The sequence below is a fragment of the Callorhinus ursinus genome, unplaced genomic scaffold (assembly GCF_003265705.2).
Source record: "Callorhinus ursinus isolate GAN/ISIS: 27379988/994484 unplaced genomic scaffold, GSC_fseal_2.0 scaffold19, whole genome shotgun sequence".
In the NCBI taxonomy this organism is placed as follows: domain Eukaryota; kingdom Metazoa; phylum Chordata; class Mammalia; order Carnivora; family Otariidae; genus Callorhinus; species Callorhinus ursinus.
Window position 1 is genome coordinate 19,455,260 of NW_027397081.1, and position 21,076 is coordinate 19,476,335.

General features: G+C 54.3%; 2 protein-coding genes across 18 annotated transcripts in view; one reads left to right on the forward strand and one right to left on the reverse strand.

The window, feature by feature from the left end:
- The window catches only part of GRAMD1B (GRAM domain containing 1B), a 252,697-nt gene that overhangs the window by 184,973 nt on the left and 46,648 nt on the right, over positions 1-21,076 (forward strand). For 15 of the 17 annotated variants that reach the window (XM_073903881.1, XM_025893605.2, XM_073903877.1 and 12 more), the window contains 2 exons: positions 5,840-6,050; positions 12,195-12,215. In XM_073903881.1, the coding sequence (XP_073759982.1) occupies positions 5,840-6,050; positions 12,195-12,215 (232 nt within the window). Of the gene's footprint in view, positions 1-5,839; positions 6,051-12,194; positions 12,216-18,389; positions 20,318-21,076 lie in introns of those variants that run through there. The other 2 variants (XM_073903882.1, XM_025893607.2) reach the window with 2 other exon arrangements.
- Positions 14,007-21,076, reverse strand: part of SCN3B (sodium voltage-gated channel beta subunit 3) — a 63,500-nt gene continuing 56,430 nt past the window's right edge. Inside the window, exon 7 of the mRNA XM_073903886.1 lies at positions 14,007-14,019. The gene's annotated coding sequence lies outside the window, so the exon portion shown is untranslated. The remainder of the gene's footprint in view (positions 14,020-21,076) is intronic.

Sequence of the window (21,076 nt, forward strand, 5' to 3'; positions counted from 1 at the left end):
AAAGGTTGCTGGTGCCCGCAGGACCCACGCCGGGTATAAGGATGGGAAAAGAAAGCATAGAATGAGGGCTCCCATGTCTCAGGTGAGGGTGGGAGATGCTACAGAGAGCCCAGATGTCCTCTTTCCATATGTCTGTTTCTCAAGGACTTCACCCAGACCTAAGCATTTAGGATTAAAATGCAGTATGACGTATTGTGGTTAGACTTAAGGTAACAGTATTTGTTAGCAAGGTAACCAGGAGAGGAGTGAAAAAGCCCTTGTTGGAAGTCAAAAATAGGAAAGATGGGAAGTGAGTGGATGACCTCTGGGCTCCCCTGCAGTGAGTGGGTTGAAAGTGGCTGGTAGGGGTCTCAGTGGACCTGTTATTGGGGAGAGTTGATAGTTACAGCAATCTTAGAAGCATCAGCTTTAGTGTGTTATGCCTCAGTGACACATAGTTTCTTGTAATGCTCTTGAGTATTCCGTGCTGTTCTAGGCCTTCACACCTTTGTTTATCCTGGGTTTTTGTTTGTTTTGTTTTGTTTTGTTTTGCCTGGGGACATTCTCTTCCCTCCTTCCACCATGCCCTTAACCTGGCTAACTCTAACACATTATTTAGATCCCCGTTCGAGTCTCAAGTGCCATAACCTCAAGGAAGCCTTTCTTGATCCCTCAAGTGTAGATAAGATTCCTTGACGCTTCCCTGTCTCGCCACTCGTGGCTTATGTTAAAAGGAGGAGAATGCGGGCTCTTCCAGATTAGAATGTCCTAGGGACAAGGATCCTTTCTTACTCACCCTTAGGGACTTGAATGCCTAGTGTGATGCCAGGTGCCCAGTAAGTGTTTCTGGAGCAGAAGACCCAGGGATGAAGGCGTATCACTTTGGCCAGGCATTTATTAACTTCCCTATTTCTTAGGTTTCTTATACGTGAAGTGACAAGCTGGATGGATTCTAAATTCTGGAAGGGGGTCATAGTCCAGTAGCTCCTCCAATATCAGTCTTCCTTCCCTTTCTGTAGCAAATCTTAAGGTCCTTTTTAGCTTTAAATTCCCACGATTTTGAAACCTAATGTAATACTATTATTAATAATGGTGGCAGGCTAGGATTAACGGCACACCACAGAGTTTGCTCCAAAGAGACAATAGTGTAGGGTTATGAGATACATGGGAATTGGTTTTTATTTGCTCAGCAGGACATCCCAAGTCTATAGGATAATGGGGTACCTTTTATTTATTTATTTTTGTTTTATTATTATTCTTTTTAGAGAGAGCGTGAGTGGAGGTGGGGAAGGACAGAGGCAGAGGGGGAGAGAGAGAGAGAGAGAATCCTAAGCAGACTCCACACTCAGCACAGAGTCCGATGCAGGGCTTGATCGCACAACCCTGAGATCATGACCTGAGCTGAAATCAAGAATTAGACACTCAACTGACTGAGCCACCGAGGCTCCCTGGATAAGGGGGTGCCTCTTAAAAGAGGATTAGCTGTGTAGGAAATCTAGTAGTGATTCTGCTGAGTTAGAACTACAGCTTCAAAGGTGTCTTCTTGTGTAGTGAAGGATCAGAGCATGGGGATGGGGTGGGGGGGGTAGTTGGGGTTTAGTCTTGAAGGGTAAATGTTAGAAGGGTTGGAGGGGGGAAATGGTATTTTCAGAATGAGAGACACTGACAAATGTGGAAGGGAGAAAACCTGGCACAAGGATTTGTAATTAGTCCTGGGGGGCTGGGGAAGGGGGACCCCTGAGAGAAGTAGCTAAGGATGGAGCTTTCCAAGTAGCTGGGAGTAGGGTCCTTGAGGAACTTCTGTGCCATAGTTTGGAGATCAGATTTTATTCTAAGGGTATGGGAAACCGTAGAGGGCTCTAGCCAGGGGAGGGGTGGTCAAAACAGCAAAATCACTTTTTAGAAAGTTCCTCTTGATAGCAAAGCCAGATATTGGATTGAAAACTGGAGGCAAGAAGCTGATTCCTTCTTTCTTTCCATCCACCTACCCACCCCATCCATCCTTCTATCTATTCACCCCGCAAAGAAGTATTACTGAATGCTGGTTCTGAGAACAAGCTCTATCATCAGATAGGCCTACATTTCAAACCCAGTCTTGCCACTTAACCTACCTGTGTGACTCTGGGTGAGTTACTGAACCTGTCAGTAATTCACTTTTATCACCTGAAAAATAGAACAAATAATAATGTCCATTAATACTTCATCGATTGGCTGGGGAATGAAATAGGATAGTGCGTCATAAATACTTGGCACCAGGCCAGGAACTCATAAACATTCAGAAACTTGTAGCTATTTTTGTTAACAGGTTGAAGGCACAGACTCGGGAGCTTTCACAATACTGGGGACTGCAAAAGCCATGGGGATTGTTAAAAACTTTGACTAGAATGATAACTCGATTCTGTGGACATCTACTGAGCACATAACTTCTTAAAGAGCATCACACTGGGCGGTGTGGGAGGTGCACAGGTGGGTGCCTCCAACAGTGTGCGCCGGGCAGAATATGTTAAATGCTCTAGTCAGCTCAGTAGTGTGGAGACTTTGGAAAGCTTTGTGGAGAAGGTGGGGTTTGAGATGAGTCTTAAAGGCTGAAGAAGACCTCCAGTACGTAGATCCGGGGCGGGGAAGGACCCTTCACACACAAGTAGTGGTAGGTATGGAAGTCTGGAGGCAGGAGGAGGAGAGTGGGTATTAAGAAAACCAGGGTAAGATACATAGAACTATACATGAGAACTCTCAAAAGATTGTATAAGGAGAGATAAAGTATTGGAATACAGGTAAGTGTCAAAATGATTTTTCAGTCGAGAACTTCCAATTCCATTCTGAGGATCTGAGACTTTAATGTGAATGCGGGTGGTGGGGGGGGTGGTGAGCAGAAAGATGCTATCAGGCTTGTATTTAGGAAGACTGAATGCCAGAGGTGTGAATGAGAGGAAAGGGAGATGAAAGAGGCTGCTTAAAGACTATTTTGGGAGAGTCTCAGGAAGGGGCCCTGGGCGGAGGGGAAAGAAGGTTGGGTTAAAGAGCTTTCAGCAAATAGAACTGATGCGATCCAGCGCCTGGCTTACTGTGGGGTGAAATGGAAGGCGTGGATTTGCAGCCTGAGAGACCAGGAATGATAATGCCGTGGAGAAGGGGCAAAAGCGGGAGGGGGTTCAGGACGAAGGACAGCAAGCTGGGCTTTCAGTCCGAGTGGCTTGTGAGACATGGGTTTGGAGGGAGTGTCCCCTCAGCAGCAGATTGCCGGGCTGAAGTGAGCAAGTGTGTTCAGAGCCGGAAGCAGGTAGGGGAGTGAGTCTTCTCCTGCAAGGCACAGTCGAAGCCCTGTGAAGCAGGAGATGGTGGGCAGTGAAGGACTCAGCTTTGGGGAAGGACCACACTTGAGGCGGAGTTAGCAAGAGAGAAGCCAGCATCAGAGGCTGGAAGAGGACTAGAGGAAAGAGGTGTGTGGCATCCGGGAGGGGAGGAGAGATCTTCAGGAACAGCTCAGATGACCAGTAGGCTTAAAAGCACAGAGACTAAAGGGACAGATGACAGTATAAGTTTTTCGACTAACGTTTTGACGGATGTATGGAAAGCCGAAATTGAGGTCTCCTTGGGTGGCATATGTCGGGTCAGCTGATAGGGGGCCACTAAGTGGTGAGGGAATCTCAGGGACATTTTGATCATTGAGTGTGAGATTCATGTGGTTTGGGGCAGTTGGAGTGAGTTTCCTCAGGTTAGAATTTGGGGCTCGCCCCTTACTGAATCCCTCCTCAATGGCCTGTTCTCAGTGGGGATGGAGAGTTTGGAGGAGGATAAAGGGGTCTCCTTTCCATACCTGCACCTGGAATCACCATGTGTCAAGATGTCCCTTATTGAAGGGGAAGACTGGAGCCGAGCTGTGGGTGTGTTGTGCCTGAGACGGGCATGTGCTAGGCGTTGTCCACACCCTGGTGTATCTGTGGGCAAACTCGTTGAGGTTACGGGTAGAGTTCCTAGCTGTTCTTCTAGCAAAGCAGTCCTAGAAGACAGTTTAATCCTTGGAGTACTTGGCCATGGTTTGAAATTGGCCTGAGAGAGAGGCAGCTACCTCAGAAGGGTGAGCTCCTGAGTCTGCCCTTCCAAGGCTTCCAGAGGCTTCCCCCGGAGGCTGTGTCCCACCATCTCCCTGCCACCATTCCAAGGCTCTGTCTGCTTTTCCAGCTGAAGAAAAGGTACAAAATTTCCTCTCTCGAGGGTTTGCATAGTGAATGAGTTGGGGGGTGGTCAGAGGATAAAGATGGTGGGGATGGGGTGAGAACTTGAAAGGTTCTTTTTCTAAATCACAGGTACTGTTAGTATTGTAAGTGAGATCTAAAACTGCAATCTGTTTTAAGGTGAAGCAGAACATCGGGTCTTACCTGACGTGTCTCCACACACCCTCTGGTCACGTTCCTCTCCCTTTTCTCTGGCCTTTGTTTCACATTCCTTCAAAAGTCTGAGCCCCCGCCCTCACCCCCTTCCCGCACTTGCTTGTTCGGGCTCTGGGCTTCCTTCCTTCTCTGCTGAGGATCCCCAGGTGGAAGGTTCTGCTTGAAAGGTGCATGGTTTCCATTGCAAATGAGTCCCATGGGCCATCTGAGGTCAGGGCTTGATCTTCAGGCAAATGACCCTGTTCCCCACCCTGCACGGCACTCCCTTCGGGAAGGCTGGGATGAAGGGGCCCTCACAGCCTTGGATCTGGGCGGCGCCCGACGCCTGACCCTGCTCTCTGACCGTCGTGGAGTGGGTGAGAGGGACCCTGGGCTTCTCATCTCCCCACCCCACCCCTGCCCCTGCGCTTTCTTTGGGTCTGCAGTCTCACCCTCGGCTCGCTTCCCTTCCCATTTCGCCTCTTTCCCACTTAACCTTGTCCTTGTCTTCTCTCGCTCCTTCCTCTCAGAGCAAAGCAGACACTTGTTAGAACTTCACTGCGTTCAGTTTTCCTCCCCTCTTCCTTCATCTTCGGTTCTTCTCTTCCATCCAGAGCTCAAGTTCAATATCCAGCAGTAAATGTTTTTATAGCTTATAAGCCTTGGCGTCTGTGGGTTTGGTACCACGGGACGTAGAAGGTGCTCGTTGGAAATGCAGTTGGGTGGCGGGGACTGTAGAAGGCGAGAACTTCTGCTGTGCTCACCTTCGCCCTGGGCCGGGGTCGCGGGGAGCAGCACGGCTTACAAGGAAATACTCCGGAGTGCGTGAGCTGCAAGTCAGAAGACCCCAGGTTTTGCTTCTAATGCCTCTGCGATCAAGAGGACACCTTGGCGCCTTTCTGCCATGCATAGGACTTCATTTCAAAAATAGGGATTATGGCCCTTGTCATTACTACCTCCGTGGAGGAATGTTTTAAGAACCTAGTGAAATAATATGCATGTGACTGCTTTGAAAAGTAGGATTATTCTTGACCATTTTTATGGGCACATTTCTGCAAAACAAAATGTCAAACTGGATCCGGCCGTGTTTGTGTGAGAGGAGCTCATAGTATTAGATGATCTGATACGTCTTTCAGCTCTTAAATTCTATTTTCCCTAGATGGTTCTTGGCATGTAATAGGGGCTCTGGCAGTATTTGGATGGATGGACAGACAGACGGTCGGACGGCTGGATGAATATCTAAATGTCTAATTGCCCTACTTACCCCTTCTAGTCCCATTTCCCTTTCCCACTGATACCACCGTCCCCTCCTGGCCAGCAGCAGTATTACGGTGCCGTGAGTTGGTAGCCGGGCCCGTTTCTCCCCAGCCCGTAACCCGGGCTCCCCGAGCTGGCTCCTTGGGACCCGGCTTTGGCCTTCCATCCCTGACTGCTTGTCTTTCCTCCTCCTCCCTTCCCACCCCACTCCCTCTCTCCATCTGCCCCTGCAGCACTGCCAGTAACTCAAACCGCAGCACGCCAGCCTGCTCCCCCATCCTCCGGAAACGGTCTCGCTCACCAACCCCGCAGAGCCCGGACGGAGACACCATGGTGGAGAAGGGCTCGGATCACTCCTCCGACAAGTCCCCGTCCACGCCGGAGCAGGGTGTGCAGCGCAGCTGCTCATCACAGTCTGGCCGGAGTGGCGGCAAAAATTCCAAGGTGAGCTGGACCCTGCCGGGGACTCCACTTCCTCGTTAGCCGGCTGCAGGGAAGCCAGTGCTGGGGGAACGGCGGGGTAGAGAGCCCCTTCCTCCAGGGCCCTTGCGTCAGTGCGGCGAGGGTGGGACAGGCAGGGGAGCCCCTAGTTAAGTGTTGCCTTCTCGGCTAAGCCCTCAGAACGCCCCCGGGGAACTCGTTGTGTGATTCCACAGTGACTGTTCTCTCTCTCTGGGCTCAGGAACCTCCTAGACCTTGAGATTTGGAGAAGGGTGCTCTGGGGACCAGGGGGGCTCATCTATCTAGCCCTGCTTCTTTTTTCAAAAATTTGGGGTAGAAGGGGACATTATTTGACAACTACAGGGCCCGGGAGAGAGTCCTCGGGAAGAGAGGTGTTTTTAACCTCCACCCTGACTTTATCTCTCTGCCTTATCTTTGGTAATACCCCACTTGGTACTCATTTGGCCAGCAGGGCGGTGACTGGGCCTCTCCGTTGCTCCCGAGGTGCTGCCTGACGCCTGAGGACCTGGGCCTTTGCCTGAGGAGAGGCATAACAGAAGCCCCAGGGGGGCCCGGGCTGCGGATGGGTCCCCAGAGATTCTCTTCTCCCCTCCTCAGTCCTTTGGGAAGCAGGAGATATTCTTTGCCTAGATGCTCCTTCAAAAAGCTTCTCTTTACTGCTGGACTGCTAGGCCCTGGGGAGGGGAAGGGGCCCCGGGAGGCATGGGAGCTGGCTTGCCACCTGATTTGTCTTTTGATTTCTTGTTCTTCCTCTTCTTCCTCACCATTTCCCAAATACCTCCTTTGCATGCATGGTCTTAGTCTCACAAGCGCCTCTCAAAAGTAAGCCATCTTTTGTCTCTGTCTTTGGTCTCCCCTCCGGTGTTGAATTGTCTGTAGTGCTCCGCACCCCTCCCTCCGCCCCCGCCCACTCTGGCCCATGTCTCGCTTGGTCCCTTTCCCAGAAGGGCCGGCCCCACAGCCCCCTGGCAGGCCGGCGTGAAGTCACTGAGGGACCGTTCCCGTTGCACCCCAAGTCGGAGAACAGACCCGTCCCCCGTCCTCCCCTGTCTCTGCCTGCTCCTGGAACACTGCCTTGGGCTGGGAATCTCTTCCCTTCTTACATGGAGCCATCTAGAAGCAGAGTCCTGCCAGGGCTTACTTTCGTTGCTTTCGGGAAGGGAGGCCCCATCCAGTGGGGCTTCAGGTCCTGATAGCAGCTTGTACCTGCTTTAATGGGTGAGTCCTGATTCCCCGGACAAGATGACTGAGGGTCACAAATGCCCATAGGTGAGTTCCCTGGTGCAGTAGAGTGACCTCAGGAGCTCCACCTGGCACCCTCCTTCCCTCTGCCTGCCCACTGACAACTGCTCAGCCTGAGCACCCCTTGCCGCTTCCACCCACTGCCCAGCCCGGGGGCCAGTGGTGGTCTCCGGACCCTGAATTGTGATCAGAGCGGAACTCTTCTCCCAGAAGGGCACCGTGCTAGCATCTGGCGGTTGGTGGTCGTGGATGGTGGCCCCTCCCGGGCCCCGCAGCAATGCGACCAGGTCAGGGAGGCAGTGCCAGAGTCCGCCCCCTGCCCCCCAAGATTTCAGAGGTCCTAGCAGAACTTGGAGGGAGTACAGTGTGAGCAATAGGTATTTTAGAACAGCAGGGCTCAGGAAATAATCCCCATGGGGGAAAGGAGGTGGGATGTCGCCAGGAGAAGAAAAAGCAGAGGAATGCCTTAATAATAGTCTTGAGCCTCTGTAAGTGTTTTGGGGAGGAGGAGGAGGGCGAACAGCTGTTCTCTTTCCTGAGGGAAGAACAAGAGACTTCAGGGCTAATCCTGGAGTCTGTGACCTTCAGGCTAAAAGCTGCCTCTGAGGACTTGAAGCGGTGGCTGCTTGCTGTAGGGAGGGGAAGAGGAGCTCTCCCTGGCGTGAGCGAGGAGTTCTCTGTGGGGCCAGCACCCCACGCCAGCCCCTCGCCCCTCTGGCCGGGGAGAGCGTGTGTGTTGCCAGACACACGCATCGGGTTGCTCCATCTCTCTGGTTCTGCCCATGGACTTGGCACACTTTTCCATCCTAAGGTGAAGCTGCAGGCTTCTTACCCTCTTACCCCCACGCCTAGCAAGGCGCTCCGTGGGCAGGCAGACCTTGCTGATGGCCCTCAGTCCCCACCTACGGGGTGCCGGCGCCTCTTCAGTCAGATGCTGGGTGGAAGTGAGCACTCGCTAATGAGAATTTTTACACATCTCCTGCTAAACGGCGGGTGTTCTTTGGGAAAGGAGCGTAAAGGCCAGGCTCCTCCCAGGCAGTGTCAAGTCTAGGAAGAGAGTGAAGGCGCATGCCTAGATTGTCCACAAACCGAACCTGTTGGAAGCACATGCGTAGCGGGGGCTGTTACAGGCCGGAGGCCAGGGAACTCCTTTCTGAGTGGGGTGGCAGGGGCGTGTGTCAGGGAGCTGGTGCATGGAGCCAGGCTGGGGCCCTGAGAGGCAAAATAAGGCATAAAGAAGGGACCATGAGCTGAGCATGAATTCAGTTAGCCGTGGTCCCCCGTTCAATAAGGAGTTGATGGGGGAGGGAAGGGGGGGAGGGGTTGGGTTTTAGTTTCCCTTTGAAGAGCTCAGGGGAGGCAAACAGCGTCCGGGAGTCCCCTGGTTTGGAGAGCTGCAGGGGTGAGGCGGGGATACCCCCTCCCTAGTGGACTCTGGTCTCAGGTTGACCAAACACATCCACGGTGAGGGATCTGGTAGCCAGAGCTGTCTCTTCCCAGCCATGCCACCTCCCTCCCTGCCGCCCATCCACCTCACAGAGGAGGACACCTCCTGTGTTTTCCAGGCAAGCTGGAGAGGGCTTCCCATTCTCTCTGGAGCCAGGCGTCCTGCAGCGTCTGCCTTCCTTCCCCGGGGCCTCCATTTCCTCGTGTTAATCTGCAGGGCTCAGGCTAGGGGATCAGTAAGGCCCCATACCTGTGAATCTGTAACTAGACCGCAGAGGCTGACCCTTCCTGGGTGCAGCCCTGCCCAGAGCAGCGAGCTAGAAGACATCGAGCCTTCTTTCCTCTTCCCTAGACCCCTTGAGTTTGTGCCACCACCCAGCTTCCGCTCTGTAGTGCTGGCTTGAGGCCACTAGGCGGAGCCAGTGGCCGCTGCCTGCTCCCAGGAGCGCCTGCTCAAGGTCCGCCCCTGCGGGGGTCCCCCTCCACCCCCGTAGCCCAGGTGAACCCTGGGCTGGGTGGGCTGTGTCATCCCGGCTCACTGGCTTTGCTGCTCCTTTCCACTTGACTTTTTCCTTGTCTTTCAATCCTAATTTTTACGGTTTTCTTTCCAGTATGACAGACTTAACCTGATCAAAGTAAGAAGTCTCTCTTATTTCCTACCTCCTCTGGATAGAGCTCCTCTCTCCCCCTCCTCTGGTCCCCCCCCAGCCCCCATCCTCCCCACTCCAGGAGGCTTGGCACTGGGGAGATGTTTTTAGGGAAGGTGGGTCTGTCTCCAGGGGCCTTGCGTTCCTTTAGTGGTTGTTCTTGAGACCCCTTCTAGGAGGTAATAGAAGTGTGCTCCACTCAGCTCCCTGTCCTCAGCAGCTCTGTCTTTGAGTCCTTTTCCTGACTCCCTCCTCCCCTTTTTAGCCAAATCTATTCATAACCTGTCAGAAAAGCCTTCACCCCCCCCCCACCGCCTAGTTCTGTTTTCCCCGTGCTTCTGGCCCCCTCTGCAAAGGAGGGGCACTTCAGGGACTCTGCAAGGGCAGACAGCCTAACTCGTGCCTCTGCTCTCCTGTCACCGAGGTCTGTAAGCCCCACCTGGTTTCCCTGCCTCTATGAGCTGGGGACTCAGCCCTGGGAGAGTGGAACTACGAGGGTGAAATTTGCCTCCAGGAGGCTGGTCAGAGTTCAGAGACCCCTACCCACAGTGGGTACTTTCAGGAGCTACTGTGGATCAGGATGGTGGGGGACATTTTCCAAAGGGGTACCCCCAGTGGTGGCAGATGATAAGCTGCCTAGAGATGGCTGGTTGGGGTAGAGTCTCACACTGAGGGAGAAGACAGAAGTCCTCGCTCTTGATGGTACATTTCACATTTCAGTACTTGGGAACACAAATTCTTATCCCCTCCCTTTACAGAAGAGCAAATATCACACACACAGATGTCACACAGAGATGGGACACAGGTTCCGTGGCCAAGGCTCTTGGTCACTCTGAAGCCCTTTGTTCTGAACAGATTCAGAAGAGACACATATCTGTGTGGCAGTACAGGAAGAAAATCTACCTCTTCTCTGTACCTCAGGCAGGAGTGAGAATACCTCATAGGAGTAATCATAAAGGATCTTGGGTTCCCGTACCCATCCTAGGTTCGTTCCTGTTGCCCCCTTCCCTCCTAGGGTCTTCCGTGAAGGCCAGGACAGTGGGGGTAAGGAGCTGGGGGGGAGGGCAGGCGACAGAGCATTTTCTCAGCTATGAAGCAGGTGTGGGAGGCTTTGGGTTGATAAAGTGCCGGGAGCTGGGCGGCCCTCAAGGCTGACAGCGCCTAGGGGGTTCCTCTGCACTGCTGGGAGATGGGATTCAGGGAATGTCTGCACAGCCTCATGCCCTGTGATCTCAGAGGCAGGCCCCAGGAGCGAAGACCTCCTGAGGTGTAGATCAGGTCAGATGCAGCCTCTGCCCCATCCCCTCTCCCCCCGGGTCCGGGTGGCCTTTGCCAAATGTTTGCAGGCTAGTTTTCGGATCCAGGTCCAGGATTCCCATGTGACAGTAGCTCCCTCAACAGTGAAATAGTTGGGTTTTAAGTATTCAGATGTGGCCCCTTTACCTCCTGAGACTTCTGGATCAGAGGAGAAGGTAAGGTCGTGGTTCGAGTATGTGGCTTGCAGATGGGCCATAGTGACAGCCTTTGTTGGGAAATGACCATGGAGAGCATCTAGAGAGTTCTTCCAGTGGAGTGGGAGAGCGGGCGAAGGGGGAGATCACATGACCACGCTATTGTCACCCGCCCTCCACTCCCACCAGACACGCTCCCAGTGGACATTCTGAGACTGTGACCCTTCTTTCCCTTATGAGTCAGGGCCTCTTAGACGAGGCGGGGGGATAAAGGTTGCCAGTTGGCCCAGAATCCACACCTCTGTGTATAGTTGTTGACATGCAGGCAGTTTCCCCTATATAGCGATCCTTTGCTGCAGTTATACCTTTGGCAAGTTTCTTACAACCGAAAATACCTCATCTCCAATTTAAAATTGTTGGATCAGCACCTCAAGGGATGGGGCCCAGACAACGTGTGTGTGTGTGTGTGTGTGTGTGTACACATGCACGTGCGTGTTCCTGTCTGCCTGTCTTTCAAGTGGGGTGTGCATAAAAGACTCCTGGCCATAGAGGTTGGAGGTAGACAAAGCACAATTTCGGCCATCCCTCTCAGTTGCCATGAAAACGAGTCACCTTTGCCCAGGGCCGGGAATGGAGAGCACCTGAATTCTGGAGCTGGCACGGAGTCTTGACTTTGTTGGTAACAGAATTACAGCACCATGAAGCTGGGAGGCACTCTTAGCAATGATGTGTTTCACCTTCCTCCCAGGGCAGAACCCCCAGTACTCCCCTGCCTTTATCACCTCGGTCATCAGCCAGTGGTTGAGCAGGAGGAGAAACGGACTCCTCTGCTCCCCGAGAACATAGTTGGAGGAGGTGTCCAGGCAGCTCCTTTTCTTCCTTTACCCCACGGGTCCCCTCTTGCCTTCCGCAGAGGGGCTGACTTGGGGCGGAAGGCTGGGTTGGTCTCTATCTGCACTTTGCTTCTGGTCAGGGTCCATCTGGGGACTGGGTCTTGGATGCCTGTAGCGCATCCTTTCCCCCCATCAGAACCTCGTGATGGGGCTCCCGACTCCCTTCCAGCTGAGCTCTTGGCTGGTGCTGCCGCTGCCTGCCGTCCCGACCTTGGTGAGGCTTCCAGCATGGACCTGCCCTGGGCCTCCTTTCTGGAGCTGTCTTGAGAAAGGAGGGCCCCTCTTGAGCAGCCACATGGGAAGCATTCAGCTGCATTGGGTTTCCTACTCCCTGCCCGTCCTCTGCTAGATGTCTGTGTAACCTTCCCTCAGGAGCCGGGCATACCCCGGCCATTCCCACCATCTCTTCCCTGACTAATGGTACCTTCTCTTATTTTGTCCTTTCAGAAAAGCCAGAGTTGGTATAATGTAAGTATCCCTGTTTTTCTTCTTGTTGGGTAGTGGGTGGGGGATGGGAGTGGTCGGGGAATGGAGAAGGCACCGAGTGCAGTTTGGCTGCCCCAGGGGCTTGAGCCAGTTGAGGGGCCCCTGGCCAGCCCCCGCCCTCAAACTCACTGGTTGTTCTCTGCAGCAGGACAGGACTGCTGGTGAAGGAGGAGTTGATTCAGGGAGACCAAGGCGGGCCGGCCCTCCTTATCCTCCCCTAGACTCCTGGACAGGGCTCCTCCAGCCCCAGTGGAGGGGGCTGGCTGGGGGAGGCATCCAGAGACCAGACAGAATTCTGGGACTGGGTCAGCCCCGGGGCCTGAACTTAGGACCAAACTTTCCTTCCTTTAGCTGACACATTTTGGGGGCAATGCAGCCAGAAGACGTTTCCTCGTTAGTACATCCGCTGCTCTTGGGTCTGTGGTGAAGGTGTAGCCTGGGGTCGTCCATGGTGGTGGCTCAGCCAGCTGCTTCATAGCCAGAAATTGTGTTGTGGACTAAGCAGTCCCGTCCAAGACCACAACCCCCATCACACAGACTGGGCTGCAGCGTTTTGAACCTTTCCCCTAGAGGGCAGCTGACTGAAGTCTCAGCCAGCCGCCGCCACATTGTACTCTGCCCTCTGGGACTGCACCACGGAGGGCCTGGCCTCAGGTCCCCATCGTTCTGCCCCGAGCCTGCTTTTCCCCACACTTGCGTCTGCTTGATCATGCAGGTACCACCTCTCCACCTCCCCTGGCACCGGGCTGTGCTCCAGCAGGTTTCACGGGCATACGGAAAGTGGGGGAGAAGGTGGCTGTGAGTGACAGAGGCTGTGGACACGGGGGTGGGGAGGGGAGGCTTGCATTTAATGTAGGGACTTGGGTCCAAATCGTGTGTCCGTGCGGGGTGAGGTAGAGGGATATTTTCTTTTGCACGCGGCTCAGGGATGCCCCAAAGCCAAGCACATGCCAGTCAGCCCCGTGGCTTCTGACCTCTTGCTGCTCAGCGGGCCTGCCCTCTCCCTGGGGAGCTCTGCCCACCTAGCCTGGCACACACGAGGCAGAGGTTGGAGGGCCGCGCTGACGGACGCGAGCTGTGGGCTGAGGTGGCCTGGGTCGGGGAGAGGCCAGACGACACCGCCTCATTCCCCAGCCCTTCCCCTTGGACCCACCATGGTCTTCAGCCCCCACGCTGCTTAGAGCTCACATCCTGGAGGCGACAGAAGCTGCTTCTGTGAGGGAGGAGAGTGGGGGCCGCTTTCCTGGGAGCCATGTGGGGCCTCCAGCATCCCTCGCCTGACAAAACCTCCACCGCTCTCAGTGGTATTGCAAAATGAGTGCCCCCAGAGGGAACAGGAAGCAGGTGGCTGCAGACATGTCAGACCATTGAAACATCCAAATTTGGACATCCAAATCCCCCCCCACCCCACCCCACCAGCCTCTCTTCTCTTGCTCGCTCTCTTTCTTTTAATCAGGCTCTTCTGTTCAAGCTCAATTCCCCTTTCCTCGACTCCTTCCCTACCCTTTCGTCTCTGGTTCCTCCTCCTCTGTCTGATTTCCATTCTCTGGCTGGCTCTCCCTCTCTGCCACCAGCCAGCAGGTTCTCCTTCCCCTCCCTGGCTTCCGCATTCTGTCAACTCAGGGCCTCTGTCTGCCCCGCACATCACAGAGTGAGGGATGGGAATGGATGCCGGCCAACTCGGGGGTCCCAGAGACAGATAACATGGCAGAGGAGCTGGGAGCCCCGCTTCCTGCCCGATGCCCTGCAGCTGGAGACCTGGAGACCCTCCCTGACTGCACGTCGCCTTCTATAATGGGCCTCCACATAGTCAGCTCCCAGGCCTTCCTGGGACTCACAGATGGTCAGTGTCTCCTCCGGCCTCCTACCCCCGCAGCCCGAATGAACTGCAGAAACGTGACGGACTCTCCACTCGGCACAAATCATTAACTTACAGAGAGGCCTAGTGCACAAGGGACTTGGCTGAGCAGCGTTTCGCGGCCCCCCGACTGCCGCCCCCGCGCCCCAGGACGCACGCTCTCGCTCTGGAGCCAGACACCAGGGGGCCCATCCAGAAATGTCCTCTTGTGGCTCCCTTTTCCTCAGCTTTGTTTCCACGTTGCCAGGCAGATGTGGCTCCTTGTCCGCCTTCCGTCTGCCCGGGTCCTGCTCCGCTTCCTCTGTGGAGGCCTGACGCAGGCAGGGACAAGTTGCAGGATGGAGTGCTGTGGAGGAGGGACAGGGAAAAGGTAGGGAGACCTGGGAGGCCAGAGGTGACAGGGGACCTCCAGCGGGCCTGAGCTGTAGGTGTCAGGGGCTGTGTCTAGTTTCTCTTTGCACTTTGTCTTCATGTGTTTTCACATCGGGAGGGAAATCAGCAGCTGGTGTAGCGGGTAGAGCCCTAGAAAGGCTGGCTTCAGGTAACCCATGCCTCGTCCTCCCGTGAAAACCCTGCTCTCCTCCTGAGGCTGAGACAAAAGCCCTGGCCCTGGGCTTGCTGGCTTCTGGGTGGGTGTCTGGAGGAAGCAAGGGGCTGCCTGTTCCACACAACAAGCGTCACCCCCATCTCTGCCCACTTGGATGGTCCCCGTGGGCTTATCCATGGCGCGGACCTAAGTGTGGCTTCTTCCCCTAGGCACCGTTGACCTGCCCCAATCAGGAAGCTACCACCTGGGTGTTTCCCCAGAGCCACGTGAATGGATGCCCACGTGGGGTGCCCCCATGCGCCCAGCGCGTGTACCCTTGGGTGGCTGGACACCGCCCTGCTGTGCATCATATATGTGTCCATGTTCTGGTGTGCAGAGGCCCCATCGGGAAACTTCCGTCCAAACCCCCCACCTGGCTCCCCAGCACTGCCCACCAATAATACATCCATGGTTTTCCAGAAGGCACATACCTTGCCTCTGTGTTGCCCTGTCTCCCCTCCTCAGCGCTGCTGATGGCCCTCTTTGACACTCGGGGTGGTGCTTCAGCTGGGCTGGAACATCCTTGTGTGGATGGGCAAAGGCTTTGTCATCCCGGCTCTAGGGACAGTCACACAGGCCCTGGTCAGGTTCCGGACTGGGTGTCCTCATGGAGCTGCTGACTATTGAGAGAACATCTCAGGTTGTTGGAGTAGCTTGGGTCTGATGGCAGGGAAGCCCACCCAGCCCCTCCCCGCCCACTCCCCTGCCTCTCTTCCACATTTTTTTTTTTTGGTCTGATATTTGTATTTATTTTTCTTGCCAGAATAACAAAAAACATAGTGATAATGAACAGACTTCTGTAATTTCCTGGGGCGAGATTCCACTAGTGTACTTTTAAATATGGTGTTTGTGATACATATTTATTTACTTATTTTTAAATTTTTTATTTAAATTCAATTTAATTAACATACAGTGTATTATTAATTTCAGAGGTAGAGTTCGTTGATTCATCAGTTGCATATCACACCCAGTGCTCATTCCATCACGTGCCCTCCTTAATGTCCATCACCCAGTTACCCCATCCCCCTCCCGACCTCGCCTCCAGCAACCGTTTGTTTCCTAGAGTTAAGGTTTGCCTCCCTCTCTGATTTTGTTTTGTTTTAGTTTTTTTTCCCTTCCCCTATGTTCATCTGCTTTTTTCTTAAAGTCCACATATGAGTGAAATCATATGGCATTTGTCTTTCTCTGATTGACTTATTTCACTTAGCATAATACTCTCTAGTTCCATCCACTTCGTTGCAGATGGCAAGGTTTCATCTTTTTGATGGCTGAGTAATATGCCATTGTACATAACTACCACATCTTCTTCATTCATCTGTCGATGGACATCTGGGCTCTTTCTGTATTTTGGCTATTGTGGACACTGCTGCTATAAACAGTGGGGTGCAGGTGCCCCTTCAAATCACTGTGTTTGTATCCTTTGGATAAATACCCAGTAGTGCAGTTGCTGGGTCATAGGGTAGCTCTATTTTTAACTTTCTGAGGAACCTCCATACTGTTTTCCACAGTGGCTGCACCAGCTTGCATTCCCACCAACAGTGCAAGAGGGTTCTGCTTTCTCTGAATCCTCGCCAACATTTTCACCCATCCAACCAGGGAGGAGATGTCACCATGATGGCAGGCCACTTTGGCCTGAAAAGTGCAGCCCGTGGAGGGAAGTGGCTAGACTCCAGGGACACCTGGAGGGGCTGAGGCATGAGGGCTTCTGGTCTCTAGCCAGGGATATGATCTGCAGGTCAGGAGTGGGGTTTGAAGGCAGCGTAGTCTACAAATGCCTTAAGGCCTTCCCATGCCCGATCTAAGCCCCCTTACCCTTGCTCCCCCTCCCCCAACTTACTTGATGATCCCAGCTTTATTCATCAAGGCCCCCAGCTTGGGAGGCGCAGCCCTAGTAGACATGAAATGGTGGGATAAGAAGACAGGGCTATAGTTACAGCAGGGAGCCAAGGGCAAAATTGGGCGTGGGAGGGGTGTATTCTGTTCCCCAAAGATGGCCCCTGTTGGGTGCAGTAGGTTTGCATCTGGGATGAAGCAGTCACTGGTCTTCTGCTTGGTGCCTCACCTTGTGTGGGCACAGGTAACTGTCCTCATCTGCTTCACCCCTTCCTGGGGGGGGGTCAGTCATCCCGGCGACCCAGAGAAGCATCTTGTCTGAGGTCATAGGTTAGGAGCCTAGGCCCTGGTGGCTGGGAGAGACTTAGCACCTAAGCTCCTCCTCGATGCCCCGGGATGGGGATGCTGGCTTTTTTGGATGGGGAGGAGGGGATCGTGCCAATCCTGTGGGATGACCAAGCAGGTCTGGCAGGCATGAGATGGAGAGCAAGAGAACAAAGCTTTGTGGGCATGAAACTGGGACATTAGGGGGACGATATAGAAAGTGGAGGTTCGGAGACAAGACTTGCTGCCTACAGCCTTGGCAGCCTGTTCTTTCCAGGGAGGCTGCCTGTGCTTCTGTCAGCTCTGCCTGTCTCCTCGTTCTTACTTACGCGTTGTCCTGGAAGAGTCTTCCTGACTTCGGCTCCCCTGGCCCCCCCATCCTTCACCTTCTCCGGAATGGTCCCCGCTCTCCTGATGAGATCCCACTCTCCGTCCCACTCTCCTCTTTGCCTTTCTGCATGACACTGTGTCGCACCTGCATCTCTCTCCTTACTTTGCTCATTGCCCTCCCCCTTCCCTCTTTCCTACACCTGGCTCCTCCCTACCTGGATGTGGTTGGAGGGCCAGGATTTGCTTGGAGGGTCTTAATTGATTTCTTCCCAGGTGAGGCCAGTACTCCAAATTCCTTCTGGTTTTCTCCTGGGTTCCTCCACCCCACCCCTCCCCGTGCTGTACCACTTGGTCCCAGCTCGCAGTGTTTGCCATCGAGTTAATGTTTAGCTCAGGGTCAATTCCCTCTCCTCGGGCCTGAAGCTGCCTGTCACTCTGCCCTGCCCAGCCCAGCCCAGCCCATTCCATTGTGGGAGGTGTAGGAGACAAAGGCTGAGCACCGAGACTTGTCTCCCTGGGGTTATCTCTCCGGGTGTATGCTGGCCCCCACCTCAACCGACTGCAGCCGTCATCCCCTTGTTTGGCCATAGCAATATGTAAATGTTCCCGGGGAATTACTATAAGCATTCAGCTTTTGTGGGTCTATATACTGCCTAGATCTTGGGGTCTGGTATGGCCCAGGAGAGAGGCATTCTGGTCACCCTGGAAAATGGAACTGTCAGGTTCCCCTACCATACTGCAAAGGATAGGGCTGCCCTCTGCAGAGCAGAGAGAACCTCGGATATATTGTTTGGAGTGTTGGCAGGGATCGGGCACCGAGAAGCCGTGCATATAGAGATGGGGATCTGGCTGGCTATGCACATGTCAGTTGCAGTGTGAACAGGAACAATTTTAGAGGTGTGTATAAGGAATGTGTTCATTTGGTAAAGAGTTTCTGAGCAGCAGATCATGCTCTGCTGTAGAAGATAGAGCTGTTTGAGGCATAGATCCCTCCTGGGAAGATGATAGTCTGATGGAGGTACCATGCTGCATAGGTGACGGTGGAGGCCGTGGGGCTGTGTCCAGTGTGCAGACATAGAGAGAGAGAAGAGTTTGGGGACAGATTTAGACTCTTTGTCTACTTTCTCTAACACCGTTTAACCAGGAGACTCTGGGTTCCTTGGAAACAGAATCTTTGATTTGGGTGTCAAGAATCTCCATTTTTAAAGCATTATTTATTTTTTAGAGAGAGGACCTCAAGCAGACTCCCCGCTGAGTGCGGAGCCCGACATGGGGCTCCGTCTTGTGACCCTGAGATCACGACCTGAGCCAAAACCAAGAGTCGGATGCTTCCACTTCCTGAGCCACCCCAAGAATCTCCATTTTTAATGCATTCATTGGGTCCTTTTAAAGTATGCTCATGTTTGAGTCCTGCTGGCTCAAACCTCAGAGACTCCTAGGCCAGAGGCCCCATTCATCATCCAGCACATGCGGGCTTGGGACCCTCGCCGCACGGTGGGCATAGCTATGGAGGGCGAGGCAGGTGCCCCATTTGTTTCAAAGGTCTGACTTTTCCTGGGGACCCGTGTCTTCCCAGTCCCGATGCTGTGTCTGGAGCCTTTCCTGGCCCCACTGGCCTGGCTCCCATTCCTCAGCTTCCCTAGGTTCAGCTGTTTCCTTTTGACCCCGGGGGCCAGGTTCTCTGCTCTTAGCATTGCTTCTTGGCCCTCAAGGTCTGAGGAGCTGCCTGGGAATCCTCTTGGCTTGCATCCCCGTCCTGCGAGTGCTGGAGGCAGGGCAGGGTCCCCGGAGCTGGTGACCTCAACTTGTCCAGGCGATCTGCCCAGCTTCTCCCCACTGGTACATCCGCCATGAGAGGAGTCAGACTTCCAAATCTCCTGCTGGTGGTACACACAGGGAGGTTGGTGGACCAGTGGGTCAGTGACGGGAGTATGCTCCAGAAGTCCCTGGCCATCAGCATCTCCAGTTTCAGATTTCATCACAGCAGCCGTGCCCCTGGCACCTCCCCTCCTTCCCCCCCCCCCCCGGGAGCCCTGGCCAGCTACTTTCCATTGCAGGAAACATCTGCTGGGGAGGCCAGGCTAGGCCAGGGGGTTACTGGAGGACATTGGCCAGTACCATCACCCAGATCCTGTAACTCGAGGCATGTGTAGGGCTCTGGGCCTGCCCGCCCGCCCACCCACCCACCCGGCTTCCCTCCTGCCACGGGCAACTCTAACAAAGAAGTTGTTTGCTGGTCAGCTAAGGAGAGCACGGTCTGGGGAAGGAAAGGGGTGTGTGTAGGGGTGGGGGTGAGAACAGGTCTTGTTGCCACAGCCAGCGGTGGCCGCTCTGCCTGGGAGAGGGCTGTGAGTCATAGGGACCAGTGCCCGCCCAGCGGAGAGATTGCATGGTGAACGGGCTGCCTTATGGGACGGGCCAGACGGAGCTGGGAGGCTGGGAGCTCATTCTCTCCCCGGAGTTTCCGGCGAACTGTGAGCTGTGTGTGAGTAACCAGCGGGGTGCACCTCTGGACCTGGCTGTGGGGTCGCCCTCTTCCTGCGCAGTTTGTCCACCAGGGGCCTGCTGTCCCCAGCCCTCCAGCCAGCCCCCTCGTGCACCTGCCGTCTTCTGGCCTCGGCTGGCCTCTTGGAGTGGCTGGTCACACTGAACCAGAACAAGGGGCTTCACCGCATCCCCTCTGGGTCACCCTCCACCCAAAGACCAGCCACCTTGTGGGAGCCAAAGTGGGACGAAGCAAAACCTGGCCATGGGAGACTGGCCGGCCAGCCTGTCCCAAGAAGCATGCTGACCATACCCTCCCACTTGTGAGGTTTCGTGCTGGGAACAGAGCTCTGGGAGAGAAAAGGAGGCCAGTCAGGGTCACATAGACCCTCTGCTGAGAAGCCGGAGGTTGCCTGTCTGTCTTCAGCCCAGACGAGACTGACTATTTTCATCCTGAGGGGACGGTCGGGAACCAGAGCTCCAGGAGCCAGGCTCTACTGGGAGGTGGAGCCGTGGGTAGCGATGGAATCTTTGACCGAGTCTGGGGTCCTCCAGAGCCTCCTGCTGGAGCAGGACAGCCAGCCTTTGCAGTGGTACCTGAAGAAGTTTCCAGATACACCTGCTGGTGCAGAACTCTGCTGCTGGCATGAATCTGAGGAGATTCCAGCCGTGAGTGTGCATCCCCAAATCTCTGGGCCCATGTGACCATTCTGCCATACCCCTGTAATTCCCCACTCGGCCCTGCTGCCTGAGGCCCCCCCATCTGACCATTCTTGAACCAGAATTCTCTGACCATTTTAAAGTAGGTGAGCCATGCCTCACTTTTGGAGGAGATTGCTTTGAGAGCACGGGGGTGGGAGGCAGAGGGCTGTGGGCTCTTGCATCAAAAGGATATATGGTGGCAGGTCGACCTGATGAATCTCTGCTTTAGAGTCTGGGAGGCAGAGACTGGCCTGCCATCCACATTGGCAGCCTGGGAGAATCAGGGCATTTATTTGCAAGGTTGGGTTAAGGAGTCCCTGCACCCAAGCAAGTTTTTGTAGAGCTGGCTGAGTTCAGAGGTTAGGGCTGGGAGTTGCCCTCCCTCTCCCCAGGGCTACAGCTTTGTTCGGAGGAGAGGAGGGGAGCGGCTCCCTCCATTTGCCGGGGGTTTGGTTTGGAGATGATTGCCAGACTCCATGCACCTCCACCTCTGTCAATGTCTCAGTTCCTGGTGGAGGCGAAAGAGGCATGGGCGAGGAAGCAATGTGGAAAGCACATGAGAAATAGGAGGACTTCCAGGCCTCGGAGAATTGGATGCCTGATGCCTGGTTACACCTGAAGGGGCTTGGGGCCATCTGCTATGCTGGTCCTCGGGCTGATAGTGGAAAGTGGTAAATATGAAGACTCGCCTGATTGATTTTTTTTTTTAAGATTTTTTTTTTTTTT